General features: G+C 36.5%; 1 protein-coding gene across 1 annotated transcript in view; it reads left to right on the top strand.

The window, feature by feature from the left end:
* The window catches only part of BIRC6 (baculoviral IAP repeat containing 6), a 159,039-nt gene that overhangs the window by 5,715 nt on the left and 142,744 nt on the right, over window positions 1–10,580 (top strand). Inside the window, exons 5-9 of the mRNA XM_008643347.2 lie at window positions 662–744; window positions 1,910–2,132; window positions 2,233–2,393; window positions 4,262–4,320; window positions 5,018–6,412. Coding sequence (XP_008641569.1) covers window positions 662–744; window positions 1,910–2,132; window positions 2,233–2,393; window positions 4,262–4,320; window positions 5,018–6,412 — 1,921 coding nt within the window. The remainder of the gene's footprint in view (window positions 1–661; window positions 745–1,909; window positions 2,133–2,232; window positions 2,394–4,261; window positions 4,321–5,017; window positions 6,413–10,580) is intronic.

Genomic DNA, 10,580 nt, shown 5'->3' with positions numbered 1-10,580 from the left:
TAATGATGGCTGGGCAGTGCCTATCATTTGACAGCAATATTGTCTTCCTCATTATGTCAGCTGCAAAGCCCAACAGGTGCAAGTGGATTAAGTTTTTGGATGATTTCTTAAACTTGTACAGAAGGAGAAATGCAGGAAATTCATATGTGAGAATTGCATCTGCATATTCCCAAGCATGTCTGGAAATGAGGTCATGAAAATGCAAAATTTTAAGAGAATGGAAATTTTGATTGTTTTTCCTCAGTTACTTCAGCTAGTAACAACTGTTCTTTTCATAGGAGTGATAGAGAATACTTTATGTCCTAAGAGATTGGTTGGAATATTTTTTAACCTGTGTTTATCCAAGTATTTATTCTGCTGCAGTTCTAAATTTTTTTAACTTTGTGAACTTCTGCCAAAGAAAAAAAGTTATTTCTGTTCTATGTCTGTGGTTTGCATTGAATGACTTACATGAATGTTAGTTCTGGATCTCTTCTATAGTAATGTGAATCCTTTTTTATTGTGAAATACTGCCACTTTGTAGTATATAATTTGTGGCCTTTTATATGTTTGATGTGATGCTTTAGTATGTCACTAGAAGGAAAGGACTTGATCACTTAGTTAAAAGTGTTTCACAGTACATAGCTGAATAAATTTCAAGTGTTTCTTCTTATTTTCATAGCCTGCTTCATCAGGAGATGACAGAGCCATGTGCTTTACCTGTAGTGTGTGCTTGGTGTGCTGGGAGCCTACAGATGAACCTTGGTAAGTTTAATGATGTTTGAAGTAGGCTTAATTTTGTGCTGAAGAGGTTAGAAATCTTCGAAGGACAAAAATCAGCATATCTCAGTGGTATTTCTGGTGAGTTTAGGACAAGTCATTGACAAAAATAGGTTTCTAAAATGATTCCATGGAACAAATCACAAAAAGATTTGATGTACTATATCAAATTTCTGTGTAATGCTAAACCAAAAACTTTGTAGTTGGATTTATTTCTTAATTCTGATTTGCTATTTCATTTCAAATTGCTCCTTGAGAGTTGTCAGCCAATACTTCTGTGCAGGGATCTAAACTGAGCCTTCTCTTTGATTGTGACTAAAACACATCTCTTTCCAAGTTCAAAAACTGCCATGGCTATGGTAGTATGCATTTGCCTTTTATGTGAAGTTGCAGCATCCATTACTAGTTTCCTGAATCATCTAAAATTGTGCATAGTGACAGAAATGTGGGACCTTACACTGATTAAAGAATTCTTAATGTAATTTTTTTCTTGAATAGTTGGTAATTTATAATCTTTTCTTGAACACACTGGATTCCTGACTTGCTGGAAACTTTTCCTTGTAATATTATCTTTGTAGTTTTTGTCTACTCCTTTCACTTACGATTTTCAAGACATTTTGTGGCTGTGTAATTGCTCTTGTCATGTCTCTGCCTTAGTTGTATATCAAGATTAGGTCTTTTCCATGCTTCTGGGTCAATGTGGCGTTTGGGACTGTTTTCAGTTTTGATTTATTTATTTGTGGATATAGAACTAAAAAAGAGACATTGGTTCTAAAGCTACTCATAACATTGGAGTTTTAATGTACATTAATTTATGTGCATTAATGTGCTTTTCTTCATGGGGACATGATTAGCTACTGCCTATAGAACAATTATTTTTTAATGGACTAATTGTATTAAGAGCACTGTGTAGATTGATCCATTTGAATATGGAAGTGCATTGAGTGATCAAAGTCTTTAATATAGTCTGCTATTTGAGAATCAGGGAAAGCTGTGTTAGTAACTTCAGAACTCTCCTTTATGGTTGACTGCAATACAGTTCGAACAGTTCTGTTTCAGCTTCACTTCTAGGGCTTAGCTTGTATATGCTGTGTGTATTTTTCCACAGTAAGAAATCAATATTTTCTGTGTTTGTTTTTAATCTGAAAAGGTCTGAACATGAGAGACATTCCCCAAACTGCCCATTTGTCAAGGGTGAGCACACTCAGAATGTACCTCTTTCAGTCACGCTGGCAACAAGTCCAGCACAATTTCCCTGCACAGATGGCACTGACAGAATAACCTGCTTTGGATCTGGAAGTTGCCCTCATTTTCTAGCTGCTGCAACAAAACGAGGAAAGATCTGCATATGGGATGTTTCCAAACTTATGAAGGTATCCAATATAAACAATCATTTTTCATCTACTCTTTACTGATTAGGCAAATCTTGATTCAAAATCAAATACCTTTTCTGTTTTTGTTGTTATTTCTCAGGTCCACTTAAAGTTTGAAATCAATGCGTATGATCCCGCTATTGTGCAGCAACTTATGTTATCAGGAGAACAGAGCTCAGGGGTTGACTCAAGGAGACCAACACTAGCATGGTTAGAAGATTCATCTAGCTGCTCAGACATACCAAAATTAGAAGGAGACAGGTATGCCAGTCTACAAAATTAGAAATATGAAATGCTGCTGTGTAAGTGGTACATGCCATTTAGCAAAGTCATGCTTTGTGAAACCTAAGATTGGTAATTTTCTTTTCATGGAAAAAATATTTTTAGTCACTCTATATTTGTATACAATTGAACACTGGAAAAAGACTAATCTAAATGTCTATTTTTTAAGCCAGTTTCCTGCTGTTCTAGTTTTTATATTCCATCTAGCAGAGAGATTGCAGATCTCATTGCTGCCCTATGCTGATATTTCTGAGGCAGAGAAAAAAGAGAAAGGAATATAAGTTTTAGATCAGCTTTTCATTTTAGTTATGGATTATACATTTCAGATTTTGAAAGTAAAGGCTCCTCATGGACTTCTGGAACATGCTTTTCCCTGATTGCTTCTCCGTAATTTCGATTATGTCATTCTGAAAATAAATTGTGTGGATGTGCTAGGAATTTGTACTTCCTTGCATACCTTTAATACATGTGTACAGACTCTAAGCAATTAGATAGTCCTGTTGCAAGGGTTTGGATAAGCTACAGGGTATGCCAGTGCTTAGAAAGTGTGACATGAGAAAAAGGAGTATTTCACTCATGCTTCATGCAGTCTCTTACTGGGAACTCTTGTCTGGTATTGCCAAAGCTCAAAAGAGTGAATACCTTGGAAAAATTAGAACAAAAGGTGTTTGGGGAGTGTTGCTAGTTTTCTGAATGTTTCTTCTTAAACTTCAGCAGTAAGGAGAAAGTAAGAATACTGTTACATGCACAGGGAGGTAAATCTTTGGTTTTAAGCTTGGTGTGGTATCTGTAGTAGTGCAGAGTGAATATGAATCTTGCTCTTCTGAAGACATGGGCAATATCTGCATGTGGGGCCTAACAGCTGCCTAGACTCTTATTGTAGCTTTAGGGCTGTGAACTCCTTAAGAGTCAAAGAATTAAACTGATTTTAAGAGCTGGATAAAGGACAGTGTCATCATACTCCTCAGAACTAAGCATCTTTCATTTCATTTAACCTACATGAAATTTACTATCACTTCTCTGCGTAAGGGGAAGCTGGATGAGAATCAAAGTACTGAATTGTCTCTGTCGTGTTGTGAAGTGAAGGTTGATCAGGTTTGGCCCAAAAAAGATCTGTTTCTTGGATATGAGGAAGAAGCATCCAGTTTGGTGAAGTTTGAGGATCTGACTTGGTATTTTGAGTAGTTATACCTGAAGCTGCAAAGGGATTACTGTTCTTCCTGTGCGTAAGGAGCCTGTAATAGGAAATAATTTCTTTTATTGGAAAAGTCAGATGCATTAATTATTCATATATTCTTAGAACTACTCAGGGACCTATTTCTCCTGAAAAGGTATCTTGAACAGAATCTGTTTTAATGACAAAATTATGAATCTGGCAGTATTTTTAAAACCAACACGCTACTCATACCTTGTTTCTTTACTAGCTTCAAAATTGCTCTGGTAGAATTGAAGACCAGTCTGTCTGCCCTACTTTCCAGAGATTATTTTGAGGAATTTGAAGATATCAGTATTAATTTTTAGATGTCCTGATTGTTTGATTTTATTTTTCTTGGAATGATTCCTGAGAACTGGCTTTCGTTTTAATTCCATTTATGCCTGAATTGTAGGAATACAATAGTAGAATGGGACAAAAAGAAATCTGATCCAATGGTTTGATAATGGTGGAAAAAAGTCTTTATGTTGTTGGTGTCTGTGATGAACTCATCAATGGATGAACAATGCTGGCTAAAAGGAATGGCCAGTTTTAGTACACATCGTGGTTTTTTTCCTAATTTTTACTAATTTAATTAAAAATAAGCATGCAGTTAGAGTATACATGGTGTCATTTCATGCATTATTTTTTTCAGTGATGACCTACTGGAGGATTCAGACAGTGAAGAGCATTCCAGATCGGAATCTGTGACAGGTAGGTTATAGCTGATCTGTTGTATATGTAATAGTTTAGAGGTGAAAGGGGAAATTCTTCTTTTGGGCTTTTAAAAAAACCACTGTCAAAACCGATGATATTATATTCATATGATATGTATTAGAAAAAAGGAAAAGGATTTACCTTGAAAGCAATGCCAGTATTTAAGGCACTCTTTGTGTGGGGGAGAGATTGCATACAGGAGAAAAGAAAAACTGCACTTTGTTGGTTAATAAATGTCTTTTTTGACAACAAGCATTGCTTATCTTGCTGTCAATAAAACACACAAACCAAGATAAAAGAACTTTCTTAGAACAGGAACAAATTACAGCTGTAAAAAACCCTTTAAATTCAGGGGATTGCCAGAAAGAGTTCCTGTGTCTTGATTGTTTTCCTAAGGGTATGCACTTTGATAAAGTATTTCTCTTCTTGAATAAGGATTTCATATGGAAGCAGAACAGTGCTATGCATGGTGTTGTATTATTTTCTTAGAGTTGGAAATTTTGATGGAGGGAGGATTACATGTTTATTTTCTATAATCCAGTTTACATCTTTGAGTAAGGATCACCAAGTGGGGGAAAAAAGAGCTTGAGATGTAGAAAAAGATACTTTTTCCTAATAAACAGTAATAGATGCAGTATGATTCCTGTTTTGTCTTTTGAGCATTTGTATTATGTTAAACGTTTTTGTTTTAAAGGGCATACATCACAAAAAGAAACTATGGAAGTCAGCCTTGATATAACAGCTCTCAGTGTTCTTCAGCAACCTGAAAAACTTCAGTGGGAAATTGTTGCAAATGTTCTGGAAGACACAGTCAAAGATCTAGAGGAACTTGGGGCAAATCCCTGTTTGGCCAACTGTAAGAGTGAAAAGATGAAGGAAAAACATCTAGAACAACACAACATTCCCTTTCCTTGTTTATTAGCCGGAGGTCTATTAACATACAAATCACCTGCTACCTCTCCTGTTAGCAGTAACTCTCAGAGATCACTGGATGGCTTAAGTAGGACTCGAGGTGAGAGTGTCTCGGAACAGGGATCAACTGACAATGAATCCTGCACTAATTCAGAACTGAATTCCCCTCTAGTAAGGAGGACTTTGCCTGTATTGCTGCTATACAGCATTAAGGAGTCTGATGAAAAAGCAGGAAAACTCTTTTCACAGATGAACAATATTATGAGTAAAAGTATACATGATGATGGTTTCACAGTTCCACAGATCATTGAAATGGAGCTGGACAGTCAGGAACAGTTGCTGTTACAGGACCCCCCTGTGACTTACATTCAGCAGTTTGCGGACGCTGCAGCCAACCTGACATCTCCGGACTCGGACAAGTGGAGCTCCATGGTTCCCAAGCCTGGGACTTTGGTTCAGTGCCTGCGTCTGCCAAAGTTTGCAGAGGAGGAGAACCTGTGTGTAGATTCAATCACACCTTGTGCAGATGGAGTTCATCTGTTAGTAGGACTGCGGACTTGTCCTGTTGAATCTCTGAGTGCAATAAATCAAGTAGAGGCCTTGAATAATTTAAATAAATTAAACTCGGCACTATGTAATAGAAGGAAGGGGGAACTAGAATCAAGTCTTGCTGTAGTAAATGGCACAAGTATTGATGTAATCCAGCATGAGTCACCAGCAGATGTACCAACTCCTTTAATAATTCAACCTGAACAGAGAAGTGTTAGTGGTGGATACCTAGTGCTTTATAAGATGAATTATGCCACTAGAATAGTTACTCTAGAGGAGGAACCAGTAAAAATCCAGCATATCAAAGACCCCCAAGACACAATTACCTCAATGATTTTGCTCCCACCAGATATACTGGATAATCGAGAGGACGACTGTGAGGAGCCTGTAGAGGAAATACAATTAACTTCTAAAAATGGCAGTGGGAGAGAGAGAAGATCTGAGATCTCTACTCTTGGGCACCTGGTAATAACTACTCAGGGAGGATATGTAAAAATATTAGATCTTTCGAATTTTGAAATTCTGGCCAAAGTGGAGCCACCTAAAAAAGAGGGCACTGAGGAACCAGATATGTTTGTCTCTGTGATATACTGTTCGGGCACAGACAGATTATGTGCGTGCACCAAAGGTAAGACTTCTCTTTAAATTTTTTTTTAAATTATTGATTTTACTGTATTTGGATTATATTACAGAATTTAGAATCTAAATTTCAAATTCCACTGAATTTACATACAGTTTAGTGATCTAGGAAGCATGGACTCAAGTTAATTCCTCGCCTTAAATGTCTATTTTAATCTCTAGAATGGCAGTAATTCTTGTGTGTCTCTAATTCTTGTAGAGGCACAGATTTCTTAAGTCCAAAACTAATAGAAGTAATTCTTGTATGTAATTATTTCTATGATAGAGAAATCACATTTCAGAAAAATGTCTCCTGCCTGTAATTGATGATATTCAAGAGAGCAGAGAAAATAATGCTTTTATAACTTTTTCAAGTGTATCTTCATTCAGGTAGCATGCTGCTGGTTCTGCTTCAGCTTTTTGCAATTGGGGTCATATTATCTTAAGTTTTAGAGCCAGACTATCCGTGCAGGGTTCTTAAGTCTTTTTTTCCAAATGAACACAAAGGCATTTTGGGGAAGGGGGCAGGTAGGAGCAGAGTGTAACTCAAGTCCAGGTAACAACTACTTTGTAGAAGTCCCTAAACCACCACACAGCTCCCCGCTTCCTTGTGTCACACTGGAGCCCTGGAAACAGCTTTGGGTGTCATCCAGCTGCATTCCTCCATGCCCCAGTGTTTTATTTAGTTCTCCTGCAGTTGATTGCAGCTCCACTGGAAATGCTTAGGCTCTCAGAGGAGCTAAGCTGATGGGATGGTTCATACATTTCAAATAGATTCCCACCAATATCATGTTGAGCTTCCTCTTTACTGGAAGAATTGAAATTGGTACCTTTTTTGCTTTCGTGATGGTGTCACACTAATTATAAACTCCTGCTGTGAGCAGCTGTTAAATCAGATTTACTTGTTATTTCCAACAGATAAAGTCAAGTTTATTGTAAACAGCTCAGCTTTCTTAAAGATTCCATGTTTGTCACTCACCTACCAAGACTTCTAGAAGTGGGCATTTTAGATTTGCTTTTTAAATACAAATGAAAACATTGGAAGTTAGTAACTACTATTTATGTTTGCAGCTTCCCAAGGTTAACATTCCTATTTGCTAAATTGTTCTCTTTTGGTGACTGCTTTTGAAGAAATATCTATTAAATTGTTTCAGCTGTATTTAATAATGCACACTTTTTCCTAGTTAAAATGGAACTCTAACTGGAAGGTTAATTGCCTTTGAAAACTTTTATATCATATCCATGTTATAATGTTTCTACCTTATACTTAGCTGATCAAACTGCAATCTCATTGAAAAGACCTCCAAACAGAATTTTTTTTTCTACCGATTTTTATTACTATTAATTTCTTTCTTGCATCAAATCTGTTTTGTCTTTCTTGTGTTTTAAGATTCATGGTAAAAGTTAAAGGGCTTATTGTTATTATGCATGGTACTTTTCCATCCAATATTACTGCGTATGGTAATTATATTCTTGTAGCTTTTGGTGTCATGTAAACTTCTTTGGGGCATGGAGTGTAAGATATACAGGTCTCTTGAGTTGGAAGCATTTGTTCTCTGTGTGTAGGAGTACTTTGTCTCTGCCTAGATAACCACCATCTCTGTTACTGACTGGGAATATTTCCATCCTCTTTGTAATGGATAAGCACATCATTCTGCTTTCCCAGGAAATCTCTCTCAGTATTATAATATACATCTAGTAGTTTATAAATGGCTTTGTTGGATTGCTTTTGTTCGTGCTGCCCTTAAGATGACTGAGATTTTGGGGTGTTTTTTCTTCTGTAGCCCAGTATGCTACAGGTATCAAGTCAGCCTGCAAGGTTCCTCTTTTGAATGTAGTACTTTGTTTACTTAAAAAAAAAAAAAATCCACTGATTATTCTTATCTTTCATTTATACCCACCACACCTCTATTTGGAACTTCCATTTTCTGCTCGAACATGTACTTTGGAGTTCATTATTTTAATTGCTTGAATGTCTTTAGAGGCTTTCAATTTTTATTCCTTTTTTAACATTTCAGTCACTGTTATATATATATAAATTAAGTTCGCAGCCGTCATAAATACTTAGGGGCCAATGTCCATTAGAAGTTTGGATTTCTGGATCTGGTGCTAGGTATGTCTGAAGCCTCAGAGTCAAAACATTTATGCCAAAATATGACACTTGGTAAAGAATGACTTGAACTGGAATGTTTGTAAATAAGGTATAAAAGGCATAAAATTCAGGAACACTGAGAGAAAAAGCAAATCAAGGACCTCAACTATTAATATAACTTTTTAAATCCTCCATCTTATTGTAAGTTTGAATAGCTTAATATATGGAATAGGCTTTGCATAATTTTCCTTGTCTTGAATCATAATCATCCTTTAAACTTTTGCTTTAAATGGGTAGAATTTCTTTATTGGCGAGGTGGCTGAAGATGAGGGTTTTTGCTGTTATTATTTTTTCTTAAGTGCAGCTTTCTTAGGCTTCTTCACAAATCACTTTGAGGTCTTTGCTCCTCTAGGTTTACTGCCACATGTGGGATGGTGCCTGCAGTCTGACAGCATTAGAAAGATATGCTGAAAGTAGAATAACTGTATTCACTGGTATGTTCAACATTATTCCATCTAGAAGGGAGCTTGTAGTTCAAAGACATAAATGAAAATGTTATGTGAAAGTTTTGGAACATACATGCATTGGAAATGCTTGGATGATGTTGGAAAATATTCAGGCATGAGCAGTGTATTCTTTCCTGTTTACTTGTTTGGGACGTCAGAGCAGGCAAAGAGGTATTTTAATGTCTGGAAGTTCTGAATGCAGAATAGCCTTTTCTTCTGTTTCTCCTGCTTGTTGAAGTATTATTTTCATTGGCAGAACATAAAAAGTTTTTCCATAGCTGCCTCTAAGGTATAACTGAAAAAGAAACCTCTGTGTGAATGGGTGCTTCAGATCTGGAGTGGTTTTCTGGAAAGATGTTTTAGGACCTGCGTTTGACGTCATCCATCTTTGTGTGTCACACTTGAGAATGTTACCTCTTGGTGTCAGCTTCAGGTACTTACCTGTTTCTGCAAGGATTACCTGAGCTTGACCTCTGGGGAAAAGTGTGCAAGAATATTCTTGGTTCCAGTTCCATTAGGCAAACATAGGGAACTTCAATGTCTTTGTATTTTGCTTTCTTCTCTTCCCCTTGGCCAAGGTAGACTATATGTAATATCCCTCTTAGCAGTGCTTTGGCTGCTCTCTCATATGGGGGTTCAGGTGTTTTCTCTTGTGTCATTAATATGACAGCCTAAACTCTGCTTTTGTAATATTCTAAATAATAAGTGAGAAAATAAAATTCTTTATTCTAGGCAGCAGGTACTGGTTTTGAATAGGTGTATAGCTGTAGGGTGTTCTTTTGATATTCAAAGTCTATTATCTTTTGTTTAAGAGGGTCAGATATAGTTTCTTATTGCTGGATTGTGCTCACCTGAAATTTTGAGTGTGTTACATTATAACATTTTACAGGTTCTACATTATAACAAGAGTTTTTTAGTCCCTCCCTTTTGTTGGAAAAGGATTTTTTTTACAGCTGGATATTGGTGTGTCCACAGTGAGTTACCTATGCTGCTATTTCTTACCTGCAAGCCTGGCAGAACTGGATGGCACTTGGATACATTTAAGAATTGACTCCCCCAAATCTCGTACCTTTAATTTATAGCAATTTTCTTGCTCTTAAGTTCTAAATACTGTACTAATCACACACTGTAGCTTTTTTCTAATTTAGTTTAGATACCTTATTTGCTTCTTCCTTGTCATTAGGCTTTGTCTGCCCTGTGTACTGTGTATTTGAAATTCAGGAATCAATTTAGTATTTTCAATTTTCTACCTTTTTCAGCAATGGAGTCTAATAGGATTGGAGAGAGGTCAAGTTTTTTCCACATCAGAATTAGTGTTGGAAGTGATGCAAAGAGCTCATCTTCAAGTCAGGGTCAGTTACACTTATCCACTCAGAAACAGAGTACTGTACACCATTTTCAAACACCTTCAACGTGGAGATTTAACAGTCTACTTATGAAATTTCTCTTGCTGCATGCTGTCTTTGATGATGATTTTTTTCGCTAGTGTTTAGCCTGTATCATCTTTGTCACTGGGGTGGTATCTGTTGTACTATTCATTATGAATATGGCAAAGAGATTTCTTAAAAAAAGTAGGGAAA

This window comes from Corvus brachyrhynchos, unplaced genomic scaffold (genome assembly GCF_000691975.1).
Source record: "Corvus brachyrhynchos isolate BGI_N302 unplaced genomic scaffold, ASM69197v1 scaffold70, whole genome shotgun sequence".
Taxonomy (NCBI): Eukaryota; Metazoa; Chordata; class Aves; order Passeriformes; family Corvidae; genus Corvus; species Corvus brachyrhynchos.
The sequence above is the reverse complement of the archived record's forward strand: the minus strand, read 5'-3'. Positions and strand labels throughout refer to the sequence as shown.